The following is a 19,686-nucleotide window of genomic DNA, read 5'->3' on the forward strand; positions in this document are numbered from 1 at the left end:
TTCATAATCGCAATTTTGAATCTATACTATTTTAAATTACAGTATAGTCTGATAAATTTCTTTTTCTCTTCTTTTGTAATTTATATCTCCTTCTCTGCCTCCTGATTCTTCTTACTCACTACTTGATCAGTTACACTGTTTTGTTCTCCAACACTATCGCCACTCATCATCTCTCTCTCTAAAGAAATTTTAGAGAATTTCACGTATACAAAGTTTGTGGGAGTGTCGAGTATTCTATACTATAATATGTATAGTATAGTCACGAAATGGATAAAAGTTTGGGTTTAGGGTTTAGGGTTTAGGATTAGGGTTTAGGTTTAAGGTATATGGTTTGGGTATATGGTTTGGGTTTAGAGTTTGGATTTAGGGTATATGGTTTGGGTTTATGGTTCAGAGTTTGGATTTATGGTCTTTATGGTTTAGAGTTTGGATTTAGGGTATATGATTTGGGTTTAGGATTTGGGTTTAGGATTTGGGTTTAAGGTTTAAGATTTGAGTTTAGGGTATATGGTTTGGGTTTAGTGTTTGGGTATTTGGTTTGGGTTTAAGGGTTGGGGTTTAGTGTTTGGATATTTGGTTTATGGTTTAGTGTTTGGGTATTTGGTTTGGGTTTAAAGTTTGGGTTTAGAGTATATGGTTTGGGTTTAGGGTTTATCGTATATGGTTTGGGTTTCGGTTATGGGTTTAAGGTACATAGTTTAAGTTTAGGGTATAGTGTACTATCTATAAACTCTTTATCTTTTTCAGCTTTTTTATTTTCTTCATTCTCATCATAATGATTGGTGTTATAAAATAATTGTTCTATACTATATATTGGACGAATATAGTATAGTATGATATCCAGCGTTGTATTAATAATCTTTCACTCGCGGGGAAGGAGAGCGTTGTCTACTTTTGTACCAAATTGACACAGCTTTTCATGCATGGCTATATTCTTCATATATGGTGCTACTATGAATATTAAGCAAATTGACCCATAATTATAATCTTTTTTTAATTATAATATTTTTTGACAAAAGGGCTACGCCATTTATAATCTTACTTCATTGGAGTTAAAAAAAAATATCATAAACCAAACCGGCTTAATTCTTGACTTCTTGTAACCACAACCACTGTAAAGTGTGCAGAGTAGCTACCAGTTTGGAAGACAAGCATTTAAGACATTACTAAAGTCTTTTGGGTACGAACATTGAATGTGACCTTCAGTAATTAAATACACAAAGAAAGCCACATTTGTAATAATTTAGATTGAAGAGGGACATGTTTATGTCAAACATTAGGCTTTACCTAATTACAATCATGCTCATTTGATCACTACAAAAGTAGAAAAAATAGTACTGGGGTAAAAACATAAAAGATAAGAAAAACCAGTGGGTAAAAAGTAAAAATAAAGAAAAAAAACTGTGGAAGTAAACAACAAAAGCAGAAAGAAGAAAACAAGTGTTACTGGATTTGCCAGCAACAGGAGTGTGACACATGATTAGGCCTTGGAGAAAAGGTAACTCCTTTTCATCTCTTAATTATAACTCTTTTTCCCTCTCTCTCTCTCATCCATGGTGGTGGGTTCTTCTTTAGATCTCTGAACCAAAGCTCAAAGCTTTACACAGAAGGCACAGAGAGAATCAAAGAAACCACAAACAAAGATTTTTACTTTATATTTCTTTTTGTTTCTATTTGATATTTTTACTTTTTCCCCCACTGGTCAAATGTCTTCCTCTCTACTCTTCTTCTTGGTTTGAAGTCTCTTGTTACTTCAGAGAGAGAGAGAGAGAGAGAGAGAGAGAGAGATGAGTGGAGAAAGGGAAAGTTTTTATGTTTATTTGACTTGAAGCTTCTTCGATCTACATCTAATAGATTTTTGCAGCATTCTAGAAGGAGGAAAATGAGGAAACATGGATGGCAACTCCCTTACCATCCTCTCCAAGTAACTTCAAATCTCTTTCCTTAGTGGGTTTTGATTATTTGAGGTGAAAGTTTGAAACTTTATCTTGATTTCACTTTCTGGGGTAGGTGGTGGCTGTTGCTGTGTTCTTGGCATTAGGTTTTGCTTTCTACGTCTTCTTTGCTCCGTTCGTTGGGAGCAAGATTCATCAGTACATTGCCATGGGCATTTACACTCCTCTTGTAAGCTAAAAAATCTTTGCTTTTGCCTTTCTGAAAAAAATCAAATCTGCTTGGATCAAATTGTGTTTACTTGTTAGAGCCTTTCTATGTTTTGTCTCTATTCTGCTTGCATTTCTATTTCTGGGAATTTCATAGACCATTGGTTACACAAATCTAAAGTCTGTTTCATATAGCTAATTAGGGAAATTGGATCCTGATCTGGTCTGGTCCCATTAAGAGCTTAGAAGCCTCACCTTATTCATGAAAAATTGTCAAGCTAGCTCCTAGATACTTCTTGATTCTGAGCCAATTTTAGGTCTATGGTTGAAACTTCACATCTCCTTTCAACTTAGATCAATTATCTTATACACTAGTAACACTACAGTTGTAGCAACTGATTCTCCCTGCTTGTATCTGTCATTAATGTTAAATCCTTTGCATACAATGTGGTATCATTATTACATTCATCTTATTTTTTAAACCCTTATTATATCAACATTGATGTGTTGATATTTTGCTGAGGGATTATTAAGTCGGTGACATTTTTTTTGTCAGATTACTTGTGTGGTTGGACTGTATATATGGTGTGCGGCTTCAGATCCTGCAGACCGTGGTGTTTTCAGGTCAAAGAAGTACCTGAAAGTTCCTGAAAACGGGAAGTTTCCTCAATCAAAGGGCGGAGGATCAGCGACAGGTGGTGGTGCTAAGTCTCATGATAGCACATGTGTACAGGAGCAAGAAAATGGAACTAACACCAAGAAACTGGAGTCATCACAAAGATCTTGTTTCCTGCGTGTGCTTTGCTCTCCTTGTGCATTGATTTGTGGTTGTTGCGGTGAAAGAGATGAATCTTCTGAGCAGCAGATGAGTGAGGATGGGATGTTTTACTGCAGTCTATGTGAAGTTGAGGTGCGAGAGAAACATTTGAAACCGCAATCTTGTTGTATTGTTATTTCTCAGGACTAATCATTCTTGATAATGATTGCAGGTCTTCAAGTATAGCAAGCATTGCAGAGTTTGTGACAAGTGTGTGGACCGTTTTGATCATCACTGCAGGGTATTGTCTTCATTCTTTCTTATTTACATTTCTTAGCTTCTTTTGCTTATGGGCTTTGTGTGTGTGTAGTGGCTAAACAACTGCATTGGCAAGCGGAATTACCGGAAGTTCTTCAGCCTCATGATATCAGCTATTTTCTTGGTAAGGTTGCGCTGTTCTTTAAGTGTTTCTCTTCTGTGAATCTCTCCAGTGATGTGTTCTGCTTTTGGCTGATGGAAACAAAGAGTTTTAGTTGTTATATATTCGTTTGAATCCAAGTGAAATGTATAACTAATCGGCAGAAAATCTGTTTGATATTGCAGCTCATAATGCAATGGTCAACTGGGATCTATGTGCTGGTATTATGTGTACTCCGTAAGAACCAGTTTAGTGCAGAGATCGCCTTAAAGTTGGGAAGCAGCTTCTCGCTAGTTCCATTTATTATAGTCGTTGTACGTCTTCTTCTCTTCTTATACGATTGATCTTCCCCCTTATTGACTTATAAATTCAAGATGTGAAGGTTTCCTTTCTCTTGCAACAGGCAGTTTGCACTCTGTTAGCAATGCTGGCAACTCTACCCCTTGCTCAGCTATTCTTCTTCCACATTCTTCTCATTAAAAAGGGAATCAGTACGTACGACTACATTGTTGCACTCAGGGAACAAGAGCAAGAGCTAGAAGCTGGTGGAGGTCAGCAAAGCCCTCAAATGTCAATGATCAGCTCCTTCACTGGACTAAGCAGTGCTAGCTCCTTCAATACGTTTCACCGTGGAGCTTGGTGCACCCCACCTCGTTTGTTTCTTGAAGATCAGGTATCTTGCTTTTTCTTCACCAACATTTCTTTGTACCTTGTATAGTATTATAGTTTGCTCTAATGTTTGTATATATGTGTGTGCAGTTTGATGTAGTTCCTCCAGAGAATGCGTCTGTAAGTTCATACGGGAAGAAGACAGTGGTTGAAGAACGCATCAAGAAGAAGAACCAGCCTGTGAAGATCAGTCCCTGGACTCTAGCCCGTCTCAACGCAGAAGAAGTCTCAAAGGCAGCAGCAGAAGCAAGAAAGAAGTCCAAAATAATCAAACCAGTGGCGAGGCGGGACAACCCCTTTGTCGGTTTAGAAGCAAGCAGCAGCTTCGGAAGCAGCGGCCGTAGAAACTTCCCAGCGAAATTCGAAGCTAGTAATAACGGGAAGCACCACCAGCGAAGGCAATCTAAGCGCATAAGGTTACCAGCAGAGTTGCCTCTAGAACCGCTAATGAATAATGTTCAGACGAGAGCAGCTGTTATGGAGACATCAACCAGCTCAGGGCTAGGTCCTCTTCAGCTTGAAGCAAGAAGCGCGTTTCAGACGAGCCGTGCAATGTCGGGATCAGGTGGTGTTATGGTGACGTCTTCTCCGGAGAGCAGCTTAGACTCGCATGACATTCAGCCTTTTAGAGTTTCCTCTGAAGCAGAGGACTCAGCGCAGCTTAATGGGTTTTCTTCAGCTGTTGGTCTGATGAGTCAACAGAGAGGACAGCAACAGCAGTCAATGATGATGAATATGATGCCATTGTCAAGGTCAACGAGTGATGGCTACGATGCCTCTGGTGGAGAAGACAGTGATCAGGTTCCTTCTAGAAACATTCACAAATCAAGATGAGAAGTGTAATAAGTTTTGAGCTTTTTAAGGGTGGCATTCTTTGATATATGCTTGTGGTCACATTCAAGAAAAGTCAACATTCTTAGAGAAATGTTTAAAGGGGCTCTCTTACAGTGTCTGGCAAGAGCTCTTAGGAGAAGGTATCAGAAAGAGTTGTGGATTCTGAAGATTTTTTATTTTTATTTTAAGGTAATGAGAACAGTTTGAACGTAATCTTTTTAGGGTTTGACCAGAAGTTTCATTTCTTGTTTTGTAAGGAAAAAATCTTGTTTCTTTATTTTCATGAAAAGAATGTCAAGTTGCACAATTCATATGTTGTTATCTCAAATTCCTGCTAACCTCCTCCTTGTGTTTTCTGTAAGAAAGTGACTACAAACAATTCACGATCGAGATTACACCTTACAGAGAGAGATGCAATTTGGTACTAGTTATCTTACTTGTCTGAAGAAAATAATTATATTTTTAGATTGTCTTTCCCCTTTTCATATTGTGTGACAACTCGCAAACAAAATCATTATAATAAACAATCCGTTTATTATAATATAAACTAGGAAATCTCATGAGAAAGATTTACAAATCAGTCACTAGATATATAAATGAAGCATATATTCACAAGTGTGTACAAAGGCAAAAGCTATATAGAACAGAAGAGAAATCAAACTTCACTCGAAGTGGAAGTGGAAGAGAGAAGAGGACTAGTGAGGCTATCGTTTCTGCTGCTTCCTGAGAATCGAAGCGGGCGCAGAGCAGGATCTTGGTACGCACTGACCAAGTTATGATAAAACTCACCCATTCTCTGATCGTTTTGATCTTCCCTATCCCTCTTTGTCAACACCTAAAGAGCCACAAGAGCGTTATTACGTTTCTGTAATATTCCCACAAAGGATATTTTTTCGATTTTAATACCTCGGCGGGATAGGCGGTGAATATAGGCATGAAGCGTTTACGACAGAACTCGTTGAAGAGAAGAGTGAAAACCGGAAGAGGAACGAGCAAGTAGGTAGCTAGTTCCATCTTCTTGAGTGCAAATAGACCGATCGCGATACCGTGCATGAGTACAAGAGAGAATATCATCGTATAGTGTATCATTGGCCAAAACATCCCTCCCGTTTCGTACTTTGGTTCGTACACGTTTATGAACTGCATCCCCCAAACAAAATGTAAGTGCTTAAGTTATAGTAGTAAGGACGAATCTAGTAGTCATGTAAACCTGGTTACGGTAGATGATGTAAGCAAGGACAAAGTATAAGAAGATGAAAGGGAGAATCAACGGAGCCAAGAAGAAGTACGTAATCCCAAGAAGTCCAAAGAAGAGAACTCTCGGGGTGTCTCTATGGTACCGCATAGGCGGGACTTCGAACTCTTCTTCCGTCGGTTCCAGCGATCTCTTCACGTAGCTGACCATGAAAGGAACCACACGGAAGAGTTCGGTGAGAGTATCCGTCCATCCAGTAGTCACCACGTAGGCGATGAAAAAAGATGCCTGAGCCGGAACAGCGACGGCCAGCTTGAAAAGAATCTCCTTCGGATCGAGGATCACGGAGAGCTTGTAGAAGGCCGAGCCGGAGAAAACGGTCGCGAAGAAGACGTTCCATATGGTGAACCAGATCACTTTGTTGCAAGCGCTTTTTTGTATGTCGCTGTGGCAGATGTGGCCTTGGAAAGAAGAGAGGAACTCCATGATTGGTGGTACTATTTTGAGAGATGTCTGAAGTATAAGACTCGGAAGGTAGCCGGTTATGATTTGACTCACAATTTTCCTGGAACGTTTAGCATTGTGAGCATAAAAGTAATTTTAAATGTAAATGAGAACCAAGTGTCTGTGGTCGGGTGGTCAAAGCGTTCTGTGGATTCTCAAAGGACCTGAGTTCGAATCCGCACTTGTGGCAACCGGGACTTTTACATTCTCTCTCCGGGGAATAGTTTACCATTTTTTTTAAATGTAAATGAGAAAGGAAAAGGAAAAGACTTAAACGTACATTGATAGAATCAAAGTGAGGAAGGGGAAGAAGTATTCGAGTGCAGAGAGGTTGGTGAGACCTTGGACAAGCACGACCGGAACAAGAAACAAGGTGGTAAGGATGAGACAGGCGAAGGCAATGACGATCTTAGAGAGCCATTTCTGCATAAATGACGCAGAGAAGAAAGGCCAGTGGACATCGTGAGGCTCTGGTGCTGGTTCTGTGAGCCAGTGAGTAGGGTTGACTGATTGAGGCATGTGGAGTGCCATTGCAGCACCGTAACGAGACTTGAATGATACAAAAGCAGCTCGAACTTCCTACACACCACCATAAGAGGAATTTATGTAAAAAATAATCAAAAGCAATAATTGCAAATCCAAAGGAAACTATACTTTTCCAGGTGATGAAACTTCAGCTTGGCCTAAACGTATGTTGTGTTCTAGTTCTTGCAACACTTTCTCGTAGTGACCCTCGGGAGTGTCCTTGCGACTGAAGAATCTCATTGGCGTCTTTTTAACCCGCTGGGGATCTTCTGACTTCTTATGATGAACTTTTTTATATAACTTCTTGGCATTATCCTGCAAGAAGCATAAGGTTGTAACACAGAACACTGGTAGCAAGGAGATATATACTGTGTTTGTTTTGAGGACTTACAACGACGCTTCGAAGCTTACTTGTTCGATGGATAACCACATGAGAGAGGTAGGTAGAGGGATGATTTTCTCTGAAGAAACTATCAACAGCGTCGCTCACAGTTGTTCTTCCATCAGAAGAAGGTATATTACGAACCAAGATGGTGAACTGTTGTGGCTGAGGTTTGGATGAATGAAAATACTCAATCCTCTTCATGCCAATATATCTAAATTCCTGTCAAAAGGAAGAGTAATCAGTAAGAGAGCATTGGTATTGATTAGAATGGCTTAATCTCCCTTACCAAGTAAAGAAGACAGCAGACAAAAGCAGTGACAAGATATATAGCTCCAAAGTGAACCCATAGCCTGCAAGAAACCAAACAAAAAGAGCACTATTGCATGAGTTTGAAACCTCAGCTGCATTAATCAAGATACGTATAATAATAATACTAAAAAGAGTTTTTGAGGTTTATTACCATGGGGAGCGTGTATTGAGATTAACAACAGAAAAGATATCCAAGGAATTGGCAGACCAGTCAGCATAGTTAATCTGTGTAAGTTGATCTCCAAAGACGTTGACAGGCAAGATAACAAAAACCCCAATGATCCCAGCAAACAAGAACACTTTCAAACTGCACAACAACCAGAGAGATAAAATAATCATTCATTACCATTTTGCATTTATTATATAAATAACAGAATTAGTCGGTTGGTTTCGGCCACCGGACACTCTGGTTGGTTACCTGAAAGTGATCATTCTCATGAACACAACGCCGTCAAGGCCAGATGACTCCATGAGTTGCTCTTCAGACGGACGCCAAGATTTCCAGATCCAGCGAACAGAAGGGATGTACCTAGCGACTTTGTTGCGTCTTCTTTTAGAGGTTCCCGCCACGAGCCGGCGGGGAAGGAAAACTTCGTAGTTGTGTGGCTGCTTCCTCAGGATAGAGTAGAGTATGAATAGCAATACACAGAGGCAGGAGTTTATCCCAACCGACATTAGCAGTGCAGACACCAGCATCTTCTTTTTTTTTTTTTTGTGAGGGGGACGGTTTCAATAACTCAGAAGAGCTGCTGTGAAATTAAATTCTGGCTTGGAGAAACTGCACAATAATAAAAACTATTAGAATTTATAGTTCACATTCCTATATATATATATAACCTTTAAGATCCAATACTAACTAGCTCTAGCTAGTTAGTTCACAAGTTTTAAACTCGTCATTGACAAACCGTTGGATCTTTGATCAAATAATCCAACGAAACAGAACACACACACACAAGAAGGTAAAGACTACACAAGCTCCGATTCAAATACAAAGCCCATATTCTATACGCAAAATCAAAAGCACTAAAAGAAGCGATCACAATCTGATTCAGATTATCAGTGATTCAACTTACGAGAAGGGGAGGATAAAACCTAAGGTTGCTGTCTGAGGCGACCGCGAAAATCGAAATTCCAGAGACGCGTTTGAAAACTTCAAAGGTCAGTGTGATGGGGGAAGCAAAACACCAGCAGGAATCCAGAGAAATTGAAAATTTTCACAAATTGTTAGTATTGACGACAATATGTAATACGAAAGCAGAGGGAGCAGAAGAGATTAATTAGTTTAATGAATGACATGAAATGGACGGTCAAGAACACGATTACCACGCGTTTATAAAAATGTTATCGACACCCATTCCTTCAGATTTGGACCTTCCCTCGCTTCCCATTTTGTTTATTGATAAATGACCCGAAATGCCCTCGAGATGATCTTCTATGCTTGTACGACTCCTAAAGGGTACTTTTGCAAATGCCTATGTAGAGTCAACGTTTAGCAACACCTGTCGATGAAGCAATCGCTATTATAAAATCGTACTAGACCTTGACTGGGCGGGTATATTTTTATGTTTTTAGTTTATTTATATTAAATGATATATTTGTAATATTTAGACATAAATTTAGATTGAAAATTAATTTTATAATTATAATAAAAATTAAGATTAAATGTTTAACAAAATATTTTGATATAAATTTTAAATTTTCTAATTAAAATAATATAGAGATTGGTCATAATTTTTTCCAATTTCAAAATCTTAACATTCTTTAGAAAAATATAAATGAATAAAATATAATTTTATACGCTGTTGTTGTTTATTTCTATAATTTGACCCGTGGCCGTATAAATATTTGTTTTCACTAAATTTTTTCTTTGTACTACTGATAATATATATATATATATGTATTTGTAAATTATATGTATTACATTATTGTTAATATAACATTTTAAAACAACAATTTATTTATTACTTAAATATGGAAAAAATGTAAACATATTAAAATATATTCTGTTTAGATATTGAATTTATTTTGGCTAAAGAAAAAGAAATATAAAGAAAAAAAAATAATAATCATCTATTAGTATAGGTGATTTATCTCTATCATTGATTAAGTCATTAAAAATAAAATAAATAACTTCCTTTTCTGTGAATATGTTGTTTCCGATTTTTAAGGAAAAATCAGAGTGAAAAAATATGCATTTAATAATCTGAAAATGCAAGATTTTTTTTAGGAATGTTAATTAATAGGTTCAGTGGCATGAAAGTGTAATTAACATTGAAAATTCAGGGGCATTTCCTAAGTGTACTTCTCTTTTAATAATAGAGATAGAACAGTAAACAATAATTCGGCATTGGACATGTTCGTATATTCTAAAAAAATATTCTTTTTAACGTATAAAAAACAGAACGGAAGAACGAAACGCTGCGTTTTTGAGTCCCCTGCTAGCGAGCGGCCTAAGCTTGAGAAGAAGAAAGAGATCACTTTTTTATCTCTGGGATCAAATCAGCTCTGAGAGTCTGAATCCAGGAATAGTTTGAAGAAGAGGAAGATGAGCGAGGTGTTTGAATGGTACGAGCGTCATACAAACTTACCCCACTAATTTACTCAGCCATTTATGTATTATGATTTTTGATAATCAATTCCCTTTGTATCAGAAAAGTGTACATGTCCTCTTTGTTGTCTGAAACTGAGAATGCACACTTTCTTTAATTTAAACCATCAAATCATCCAACCATCAAGGACCAACGAATACTGCCACATAAATTAAAAAAGTCCCAAGTCTCAAGAGAAACATGCTTGCAGCAGAGGCATTGAACTAATATACAACATCCAAAGAAAGAAGAGTAGATTGAGAGCGTGTGACTGACTGACTGACTTGACTGCCTATAATAAACCTTAGATGACTTTCTTCTTCTCGAAAAAAGTCTTCAAGTGTACATACTGCATTGCTGCCACTCCTATGCAGACGAACAAAGACAGTAAACTCAACCATGCCATTTTCGTGTTTGTTGACCTGTTCAGATCTTGCATTTGCTCTTCCCTGAAGGAGAACCACCAAATCAAAGTTACATCCTGATACCATATAGTCAAATAGCACTACAAGTCTTTTACCTTTCTCTAAGATAAAACATCTCTTCATGAATCGAGTTGACAGTATCAAGAAGGCTCTTCACATCAAACTCCATGGTCTGCCACCACACAAATGTGTAAGAACATCAAAACATGCCTATAAACACAATCACATCCACAAAGTCTCTCCAGCTCGAAACAATTATTACAAGACTCAAAACTTTTAATTTGAAAAAAAAATTGAGAGCTTACTTCGACTTGGCTCTTCTTGGCAACAGTAGCCCAGCTCTTGGATTGAACACCGGTCCTCCACTCAAAATCAATGCTAAGAGTCACCTCAGGCTTATGATCAACGGCGGAGAAACACGCCATGTAGTCCCCTGCTTCCACTGCCGAGAACGCGAACTGCCCAGTCGCCACTTGATCCGCGTGATGGTATGCGTTCCCGTTGCTTGACGTCACCTTTTTAGGTCAGAAACGTATCTTCAGATCTCAAAATCCAAGAAAATTAAAGTTTCTCAAAAATTCAGACGGATCGGATTTACCTTGACGGAGATCTTGTGAGATTGAGGCAAATCGTGGCCTTCGTGAGGGTTATCGACGCTGTACTTTCCGACAGTCATCGAATTGCTCTTGATGTCTTCCGCGATACACTTTGTCCGACCCGAGTGCAGATCGAAGTGCAGCGAGTGTGCTACACGCGACGAAATCACTAGAATCAGAACCACCGTCCATAGCTTCTGCGACCGGAGAAACATTTTTAGAAAGATAAATCAGAATCTCTTTCCTTCTCCTTCGTCGTCGCCCGTCGGTCTTTGTTATTATTATTGGAGACGAACACAGTTACGATTACACGTGTATGTATCTCATTGGTTAGGACACATAAGTTTGTATTAAAATAAAGTTTGTATAAACCGGTCCAAAATTATTAGGGTTTTCTCAGCAGACTCGGTTTGCTATACCATACTGTGGTCCCAAATTTCCTCTCTCTGCAAGGGTAAAATTTCCTTTCGTCTCTGTCTCACAGTTGTGGATTGAGTAACACGTCTTGTTCTATTAGGTCAAAGTTTAATTTTCGTCCATGTTATATTGTATAATATATAGTATATGATTTCGATGTCTTACTTATTTTTCCATTGGATTCATGTATAAACATACGGTCTTTACACATTGAATTGGCTCATTGGAAAAAATACAAACTTTTCCTATTAATGGCGGTGTGAATCAGATAGTATTTATACTGATCAGTCGTCTTTGTCATCAGTTTCATCATTGTCGTAGTAATGGAAAGGATGTGGAACAGACTTGAATGCTCTGTATTTGCCCACATTGTTCAAGTGCTCATTCTCCAGCCTGAAACAAATTAACGTAACCACATTACTACTAATCATTATATTCATATTTAAATTTGAAACATAACATGTAATAATGTAACCTGAAGAAGCTCCACATTCCACGACGAACAATCTCTAAACATGAGATAATGGTCGATACAGCTACTTTGTGAAGGGACTTCAAGTTGAACTCCAGAACCAGCTGCATCCATGCCACTCTTAGAATCACATCCACTACCTGCCACAAATTTTCAAATCATATTCAACGAAAAGATTCTTTATCCTATATGTGTATAAAAGCTATAGTTACTTACCATGGCTGCGAAATAGACGCTTTTGTGAGGGACAAGTAGTTTGTCTCTCAGGTAAGGGTTCTTGGAATGCCTACGGAGGAGTCCCCAGTCTATAACAATGTCCCAGAACGTGTTCATACATATCGCAACGCCCGAGCTTACAAGAGCCAGAATCATCCAGTTTCTTCCCTTTCTCAGCTCAAAAGCTGTTCTTATGATGACTGCAATGATCGTCAGCATGTATTTCAGAGCGTTGTATCCGTGTACTGATTCGTTTTCTTCGCATAATCTGCGTATGCACTGCATAAAAACTTAGTCAAATAATTGGTGAGTGCAGGCAAGAGAAATGAGTTGTGTGTGTGTGATTGATTACTTGGAGGAAGCGGAGCCAGTAAGGTATAACCCCAACGACAAAGTAGAAGACATTGTAAACACCATGACTATGACACTTTTCTTGCCTCTGCATATATTCTCCTAAACCATAGTAGCAAATGAATAGCTCCAAACTCCTTATGGCTTGTACCTGAACTTACCAAAACAAATAATTACTCAATTTTTTCTCATTTATAGTCAAAACAAAAGTAATACAAACTACAAAATAGTATAAAAAACAAAACCTGACTAGTTAGATGGTCGGCCAAGAAAAAATCTGGAAGTGTAACCTATGATGATGATTAAAACAAAAACATTAATAAGATAAGATCTTTGTTGTTCTTGGGTTTTTAGGGACTGGTATATGAGAATTGAATACAATCACCTCGTAGAGAGGAGCACAAATGCAGTGAAGCAGTGATCGAAGGAAGAACACACGACTTGAGCGGTATATGATGTTGAACGGACAAAGGAGTATGAAAAGAACAATCTGCAAGAAACATTAAAAAAAAAATTGGTTTAACTTCTTCCATCTGATTAAAAGATACTGCACAAAATGTAAAAAGCTAGAAAACATATCTTACAGTGACTAAACCCAAAGGAATAACCTCAGGGAGTGTGTTGTGAACTTTCATCTTCCAGTCCATATCAAACTGCAGATTTAGCAGGAAGCAGATGAAGGCAAGCACCGAGAGACCGGTGCTTACTAGGAATACTTCTCTGTAACCTAACTCCGTTCCCTGCTTGAAACCAAAGATGAAGGTGTAGTTGACTCTATAGAGCCTCCAGAAGTATATATTGGCAGAGTACATGAGCATGTGAAGAATGATGTATCCAAACAAGCTGCAGGACATGAAATGTTTGTGAGTGTTAAAGACAAGAGAGTTCTGTTTTCTGATTTTCTGAGTCATTGAATTAGTAGTAACCTGTAAAGAGGGATAATGTTCGCCATGTATGCAGTACCGTAGTCCTTCTCCATGAGCTTTCTACTTTCTATCTTGAAAACAACAGCAACTATGAGTGCAATTGAGCAACCGGAAAAGAAACCTGGTGAGAAGTTGAAGAAGAATCTATCAGTGAAGGAACGTAACAACCATTGAAATCTGACTATCTTTTTCTCTTTACCAGAGAAGAATGTAACTCTGTGCCTTTCTCTTTTAACTTTGGGCCTTAGACACTTCATGCCTTCTCTTCGGTTTCCACTTGAAAAGTGCTTAACGAAAGTGACCTCTACTCTTTCCAGGAGTCTATTAACCTAAACCAGGAAACAGTGAACCAAAGAAACTGATTGTAAAAACATAAAAATAAAACTGCCTTAAAGTCTCTAACACTTCCACAAACCTCATCAGAACTCCCAATCAATGAGTTATCCACAGTTTTCATGTAGTTCCTGGACGCATTCCTTGAAGCAATCTACACATTTAAACCATGAATATGAATACATTTCTCATATAACATATAGAAGACCCTCTTATATATATATATATATATATATATATATATATATTACCTTCTCGTACTTCTTCATAATCTTTGAAAACGCCAGAAGATTCATGAAACTGATTGAAATTTACACCAAAACACATACAAATCAGTAGAACTGACACATAAAAAGAAACAAAATATGCATCTCACTAACCTGTACTCCTTGAGACGGCGAAGTTTCTGATAGAACTCACTAAACACAAGCCTCAGCTGTTCCTCTGCTTTTTTCAACCCTTTCTTGGAGATTGGTTCATCATTTCTAGAATCTCCGAAGAACCCTTTCAATGTAGACATGGGAGACTCAAGCGCATCATTCATCTTCACACGCTCCAGTATTTCATGGAGATCCTGCTTATCACCACTACCATCTTCCCCATCGGTATGAGAAACCGGGACAATGTCAGTCACAATATGAGAGGCCTCTTCTTCTGGAATGCTAGTTCTGTCAATACCATGCACCATATCTCTGTTCACACTGCCTGGTGTTCGCATTGATGATGTATCATCATCAACCACAACCTTATCAGAAGGATGCTTCTCCAGATTCAAGTGACTTGCATCATCAGGCTTCTTCACCTTGACACGCAACGCAATAAGCGCGTCCATCTGTTTATCAAGCAAACCAGCTTCCTCAAGCACTTCCTCCACTTTCTCCCGGTAAAACCTGTTGACTTTGTTCAGATTCTCGTCGAGCTTCTTGAAGAAACACTCCTCGAACTCATCAGACTTTTTTAGAAACTTAGTCTTGTAAAGCTTATTACGACGAGAATCAGAATCATCTTGCTGATCAACTTTAATGACTTGGTCCTCAATGTCACCTCCTCCTCCACTGTTCCTGTGGTGGAAGGAAAGGCCACTAAAGGAACGGTGCAACGCTTCTGCTTGATGTGACGCTGTGGAGGCTACTCTGGTCAACAGCTTGCTGTGCTGCGTGTGGCTGCGTATCTGTTTTAGAATCCTCTTCAAGCCGTTGTAGTCCACGTAAGCTTCTACCCACTCTGGCACCATTTGCTTCTTGAATATCTTCCCGAACTTCATCTTTTACCTTTGATCAATCAACTCGATCCAACCAAAACGAATCTTATCTACAAACTTCACAACAAGATGACATCTAATCAAAATCACACATGCAGCCAGAAAACTAGGTCATACAGTGTGAGCACGAAACTCCATGAGTGAGAGAGAGAAGGATACCTTGATAAGGAAGTAACCGCGGGAATTGATTAGAAGCTGCTCTGCAAGTTTGTGAGTTACGACATTGACGAAGGGGTGAGACGTCGGAACTTGAAACGCCTCGGCTCTCTATATATACTAATCGCCGACTAGATACTAGTGTGGAGGTGTGTTGATTACGGCAACCGATCGCCTGCGGCTGAGACCATGCTTTGAAGAGGTTATCTATCTTTTACAGCCGTTGGATTCTTCTGAGTGAGTGCCAGTGGGTGCAACGTGGCGTCCGTTGAATGGATAGCGTTTTTGTTGTTGATTGATTGATCTTGTTGCGGCCGAAAGGGATGGAAGGAAGCAAATCAATAGATACGGGCTTTGACCAGCCCACCACAGAGTGACACGTGTTGCTACGTATGCTTCAGTGTGGCAGTAAAACCGCATCATTTGGCAGTAGTATGGGTCTTTAACCAACTAAAACCGGTCTTCTCATTGTTAAAGGCGGTATCTTGATTGGTTTCAGATTTCGGATTTTTGAGTTTATGAATTTGAATTCGGATCAGATACAGTTCAGACTTTAATTACATGTCCAAGATTTAGTTGAATCCAAAATAGTTTTTTTCGGGTACAGGCTCTAGACACTATTCAAGTTTTATTATATGTTTTACTCATGTTTGGTTTAGTAATTTTGATTCATGTAGATGTTGTAACCTTGTTTAAAATCCATTTTGAATTCGAGCTCGTTTCAGATTCAGTTAATAACAATTTGGTTTAAATATTATCAAAACAAAATTAAATTAAATAACTGGATTGAATTGTTTATTACATTTCAAATAATAATTTTGGGAACTATTTTGATATTCTACTAAGGTTTTAGATATTTTCAGAGTTTTTTTCTGATACTTGTTCGGATTCGAGTGGAATTCAATAATGCCCTTAACCTGAAATACCCTTTTGTAGAATCTATTCTATGTTTTACATTCCGGATCGGATATGGTTCAGATTCAAATTTTTTGGTTTTGATCTCAACCTGGGTTGAGTTACAAATGCCTAGCACTAGGTTATCTATATTATTAAAAGAGAAGTACACATATAAAATGCCCCTTAGTTTTCAGTGTTATTTACACTTCAATGCCACTGACATTAAATAGTGCTTCCTATTTTAATGCTGTTTTTTTTTCACTTTGATTAATGTGTTTTCCAAAATTAAATTTGAATTAAATACACAATTAAATAATACTTCCTATTTTAATGTTTTATTTTTTCCACTTACATTAATGTATTTTCTAAAATTAAATTTGAATTAAATACACTTCATTAAATTCTCCAATTAATATATATATATATATTCTTCATTAACTTCTCCAATTCTCTAAAATTAAAATTACAAAAATACTTTATATATATATATATATATATATTTTTTTTTCTTATTTTTCATCCAAATATTCAAGTTAAATTTATTTTAATTTTTAATTTAAGTACTTTAGCTTACATTACTCAAATTTACATGTTATATTTTTTAGATTTAAGGATACTTAAAGATATATAAATTTTGAAAAGTTAAAAATAATTTAAACGGGTTATCAAACCCGCAAAGATCTAAATCAAACCGGAACCAAAGTTTATAAATACTCGAATAAAGCTAGAATCTTTAAACTAAAAAATCTCAAACTCGAATAAATTTTAACCAAATTCGAATGGATATCCAAATACCTATCTCTAACTTAGTCACTAAAAAACGATCAAATATTATAAATATACTATTTAGTATAAATAAATAAAAACTAAAACTGAAAATTAATACCCGTGCAGTCGCACGGGTCAAGATCTAGTTATTATTATATGACCTCCAATGCATGTTCAAACAAATAAAAATATATCAAATTAAACAAATGATTTATGCCAAAAACAGAGTTAACTAAGTCTACAAAAAAATATCCTTTCGAATCATCCTCACTAAGAACAATGTCTGATATTTCCACCCTCTTTAGATCCAAATCCAACAAAACTTATTCACATCGTAAGTCCTACCCAAATGTGAGAACTGTTTGCTGATCACCCCTGCAACTGTAGAAATGAGTGCAGCTTAACTCGCCCACAACTCCTGGAGACACAACATTTTTATTCCACATAAGCTGGTGATACCATTAACATTCTGCTAAAAACGTTAATAGAGAATAATGCTATAATGGGACGGTAACAAGCTTTTCCAAGAAGCAGTCTCAGGTTATTCCAAAGCATCAAAGACAGAAGAAAAGCTTCTTTGAAGTCATATCTCATATCTCATATTCAAAAAAAAAAAAGAAGTCATATCTCATACAAAAATTTACCAATGGATAGATTCAAAACAATCAACACAGTCATCACCTGAAAACCAATGATGATTGGAGTATGCTTTGCTCCCTCTCTTGTGTATAGAAACCTGCATGATTGGGGAAACAAAGAAAGCAAAGTTATGGTTTAACCTTATCACTCTCTAGAAGGACAAGCATAGCTTAGCACCAACCCATTTCTAATATTCAATGGCTTACTAAATCAAGATACAGCCAAGGAGATAGAATAATTACCAGAAAAACAGAACGAAACTTAAATGTGTGTAAAAAAGAATCTGAAAGACACTCTCAAAAATCTTGAGACACCATCTCCATAATGGGCTGAGTTCCTACACCATCACCAGAAGCTTCAAGCGCTTCCACAGCCTCCATACTAAAAGACCGGCAACTAAAATAAAAAACAGCACTCATCATCGTATCAACAAGCACGACAAACGAATACATCACCACAAGCAACGGCCCTTCCCAAACCCTCGAAGACCCATCTCCATAGCTCAAAATCTTCACCCTATGCTCAAACAGCCCTTCCACAAACGCCAGCCCTATCGTGGACCCGAGAAATATCAACAGCCCCACCTGCGTCTGCCCCTTGATCAAATCATTCGCTCTCACAAGCGCCCGGGGGCCTGAGACGTCCTCCAAGATCGAGATCACGATCGTCGTGTTGCAGATGATGATCACGTTGGCGAAGACCACGGAGAACCCCAGCCCGATGAAGATGGCTCCGTAGGCGTTGAAATCGGGAGAGAAGCCGAGGACGTGGAGCGAGCTGCAGACGGCGACGAGGAAGACGCAGAAGGAAGTTAGACAGACGACGACGACGAAGCAGACGCAGAGGTAAGTTCCCACGAGGCGCCTCCAGAGCCTCTGCATGATGAAGACGAACTTGGAGACGGCGACTTTGCGGCGGGAGTAGGTGCAGTCGACGGAGTAGACGACGGCGGCGCGGGAGAGGAGGGAGAGGGTGAGGAAGAGGGGGAAGCAGGCGGCGGAGGAGACGGCGGTCTCGGAGAATTTCTGGCAGGAGTTGCGGACGAAGGGGAGGAGGGGGAGGCCGGAGGATTTGGCGAGGAGGAGGAGGCGGACGGTTAGGGAATTGACGAAGGATTGGTCGACTAGGAGGTTGGGGAGGAGGATCGCGGAGACGGGGCAGATCAGGAGGAGTAAGGTTAGGGTGAAGGCGGCGAGGTTGTAGCGGAGGATCCTGACGGTTTCTCTCAGAATCTCGAGCGCGTTCATCGAGTGGAATTGATGATCTTCTTCGATCCCTTTGGGTTCGTGATGATGATTCGTTCGAGAGAATCCATTAGTGTCCATTGGGAGCTTAACAACCCAGAAGATTATGGGGATTAGCTACGGTGAATCATAAACGTTCAGGATGAAAACGCTGCGTTTTTGAGGGTTACATGAAAAACCGTTTGTCACGAAAGGAATGATGAGAGGATTTTTGGAATCTCCTCTTACGAGTGTGCATTCATTCACGCGTAAAGAGCTTTTCGAAAATGCTTTGTTGCCGTCGAAACCGTGAAGGAAGGAAGCAAAAAATCATAAACATTCTTTTTTGGCCAACTAAGCATGACACGTGTATAAGCTATAGTTTATTTGCCATGTAAGCAAGACACGTGTTACTCTGTAAGCTCCTAAGTGGGGCCCATGTTATATTGCCAACTGTAATAAATCACAACAGTATCATAGATGCAGTAGCATTGCAAAGGTCTTACAACAGCCTATGATTCTCCACCTCTGTACTAGCCGTAGACCACTAATACTATGCCAAAGAATGATATAGAAAATGGTATAATAACACATTACTTCAAGAATCAGTCTCAGGCTATTCCAGAGCAACAAAGACAACAAGCTTTCCCATCATAATCTATGATTCTATACATGTTTTCAGTGAGAGTTAAATTGCTTGCAGTTTCCACCAGAGGATGG

At 38.5% G+C, this 19,686-nt stretch overlaps 5 protein-coding genes across 7 annotated transcripts; 1 reads left to right on the forward strand and 4 right to left on the reverse strand.

Annotated features, from left to right (window-relative positions):
* The first annotated feature begins 1,527 nt into the window (after positions 1–1,527).
* Positions 1,528–5,087, forward strand: LOC108833264 (probable protein S-acyltransferase 22). Its single transcript, XM_056993379.1, has 8 exons — positions 1,528–1,924; positions 2,011–2,124; positions 2,659–3,012; positions 3,092–3,160; positions 3,230–3,301; positions 3,463–3,591; positions 3,681–3,950; positions 4,037–5,087. The coding sequence occupies exons 1-8, from the start codon at positions 1,883–1,885 to the stop codon at positions 4,778–4,780; spliced, it is 1,794 nt and encodes a 597-aa protein (XP_056849359.1). The 5' UTR covers positions 1,528–1,882; the 3' UTR covers positions 4,781–5,087.
* Positions 5,088–5,291: 204 nt separating this feature from the next.
* Positions 5,292–9,014, reverse strand: LOC108833263 (CSC1-like protein At1g69450). Its single transcript, XM_018606692.2, has 10 exons — positions 8,772–9,014; positions 8,117–8,476; positions 7,850–8,005; positions 7,676–7,739; positions 7,396–7,608; positions 7,134–7,319; positions 6,760–7,058; positions 5,991–6,540; positions 5,687–5,920; positions 5,292–5,615 (listed from the first exon to the last, which is right to left on the reverse strand). Exons 2-10 carry the CDS (start codon positions 8,392–8,394, stop codon positions 5,436–5,438), a joined length of 2,160 nt encoding a protein of 719 aa, XP_018462194.1. The 5' UTR covers positions 8,395–8,476; positions 8,772–9,014; the 3' UTR covers positions 5,292–5,435.
* A 1,420-nt stretch (positions 9,015–10,434) lies between these two features.
* LOC108833261 (transmembrane emp24 domain-containing protein p24delta10) lies at positions 10,435–11,586 on the reverse strand. The gene is made up of 4 exons (XM_018606688.2): positions 11,310–11,586; positions 11,017–11,226; positions 10,807–10,883; positions 10,435–10,735 (listed from the first exon to the last, which is right to left on the reverse strand). The coding sequence occupies exons 1-4, from the start codon at positions 11,520–11,522 to the stop codon at positions 10,591–10,593; spliced, it is 645 nt and encodes a 214-aa protein (XP_018462190.2). The 5' UTR covers positions 11,523–11,586; the 3' UTR covers positions 10,435–10,590.
* Positions 11,587–11,875: 289 nt separating this feature from the next.
* On the reverse strand, positions 11,876–15,672 carry LOC108833262 (phosphate transporter PHO1 homolog 10). Of its 3 annotated transcripts, XM_018606689.2 has the most exons (13): positions 15,443–15,638; positions 14,403–15,340; positions 14,274–14,322; positions 14,105–14,176; positions 13,889–14,018; positions 13,690–13,810; positions 13,348–13,606; positions 13,149–13,253; positions 13,009–13,053; positions 12,765–12,914; positions 12,413–12,691; positions 12,200–12,336; positions 11,876–12,117 (listed from the first exon to the last, which is right to left on the reverse strand). In XM_018606689.2, exons 2-13 carry the CDS (start codon positions 15,284–15,286, stop codon positions 12,009–12,011), a joined length of 2,340 nt encoding a protein of 779 aa, XP_018462191.2. In that variant the 5' UTR covers positions 15,287–15,340; positions 15,443–15,638; the 3' UTR covers positions 11,876–12,008. The 3 variants fall into 3 exon arrangements, with proteins under 3 accessions (XP_018462191.2, XP_056851326.1, XP_018462192.2); XM_056995346.1 differs by lacking the exon at positions 15,443–15,638 and having other exon boundaries at positions 14,403–15,377; XM_018606690.2 differs by lacking the exons at positions 11,876–12,117; positions 12,200–12,336 and having other exon boundaries at positions 12,446–12,680; positions 15,443–15,672.
* Positions 15,673–17,275: 1,603 nt separating this feature from the next.
* On the reverse strand, positions 17,276–19,268 carry LOC108837114 (uncharacterized). Its single transcript, XM_056995150.1, has 3 exons — positions 17,986–19,268; positions 17,786–17,840; positions 17,276–17,522 (listed from the first exon to the last, which is right to left on the reverse strand). Exon 1 carries the CDS (start codon positions 19,066–19,068, stop codon positions 18,040–18,042), a length of 1,029 nt encoding a protein of 342 aa, XP_056851130.1. The 5' UTR covers positions 19,069–19,268; the 3' UTR covers positions 17,276–17,522; positions 17,786–17,840; positions 17,986–18,039.
* Between the last annotated feature and the right edge of the window lie 418 nt (positions 19,269–19,686).

The sequence above is a fragment of the Raphanus sativus genome, chromosome 9 (assembly GCF_000801105.2).
Source record: "Raphanus sativus cultivar WK10039 chromosome 9, ASM80110v3, whole genome shotgun sequence".
In the NCBI taxonomy this organism is placed as follows: Eukaryota; Viridiplantae; Streptophyta; class Magnoliopsida; order Brassicales; family Brassicaceae; genus Raphanus; species Raphanus sativus.

Excerpts from the sequence above, each read along its gene's own strand:
- LOC108833262 (XM_018606689.2), bottom strand. The coding sequence starts at position 15,286 with ATGAAGTTCGGGAAGATATTCAAGAAGCAAATGGTGCCAGAGTGGGTA. Across the intron at positions 13,811-13,888 it reads CAGAGTTACATTCTTCTCTG|GTTTCTTTTCCGGTTGCTCA; the intron begins GTAAAGAGAAAA and ends ACTTCTCACCAG. Across the intron at positions 12,337-12,412 it reads GCGTCTATTTCGCAGCCATG|GTAGTGGATGTGATTCTAAG; the intron begins GTAAGTAACTAT and ends AATTTGTGGCAG.
- LOC108833263 (XM_018606692.2), bottom strand. The coding sequence starts at position 8,394 with ATGCTGGTGTCTGCACTGCTAATGTCGGTTGGGATAAACTCCTGCCTC. Across the intron at positions 8,006-8,116 it reads ATGAGAATGATCACTTTCAG|TTTGAAAGTGTTCTTGTTTG; the intron begins GTAACCAACCAG and ends GTTGTTGTGCAG. Across the intron at positions 5,921-5,990 it reads ACATCATCTACCGTAACCAG|TTCATAAACGTGTACGAACC; the intron begins GTTTACATGACT and ends TGGGGGATGCAG.
- LOC108833261 (XM_018606688.2), bottom strand. The coding sequence starts at position 11,522 with ATGTTTCTCCGGTCGCAGAAGCTATGGACGGTGGTTCTGATTCTAGTG. Across the intron at positions 11,227-11,309 it reads CTCACAAGATCTCCGTCAAG|GTGACGTCAAGCAACGGGAA; the intron begins GTAAATCCGATC and ends TGACCTAAAAAG. Across the intron at positions 10,884-11,016 it reads CCAAGAAGAGCCAAGTCGAA|ACCATGGAGTTTGATGTGAA; the intron begins GTAAGCTCTCAA and ends GTGTGGTGGCAG.
- LOC108833264 (XM_056993379.1), top strand. The coding sequence starts at position 1,883 with ATGAGGAAACATGGATGGCAACTCCCTTACCATCCTCTCCAA. Across the intron at positions 3,302-3,462 it reads TGATATCAGCTATTTTCTTG|CTCATAATGCAATGGTCAAC; the intron begins GTAAGGTTGCGC and ends TTGATATTGCAG. Across the intron at positions 3,951-4,036 it reads GTTTGTTTCTTGAAGATCAG|TTTGATGTAGTTCCTCCAGA; the intron begins GTATCTTGCTTT and ends ATGTGTGTGCAG.
- LOC108837114 (XM_056995150.1), bottom strand. The coding sequence starts at position 19,068 with ATGGACACTAATGGATTCTCTCGAACGAATCATCATCACGAACCCAAA.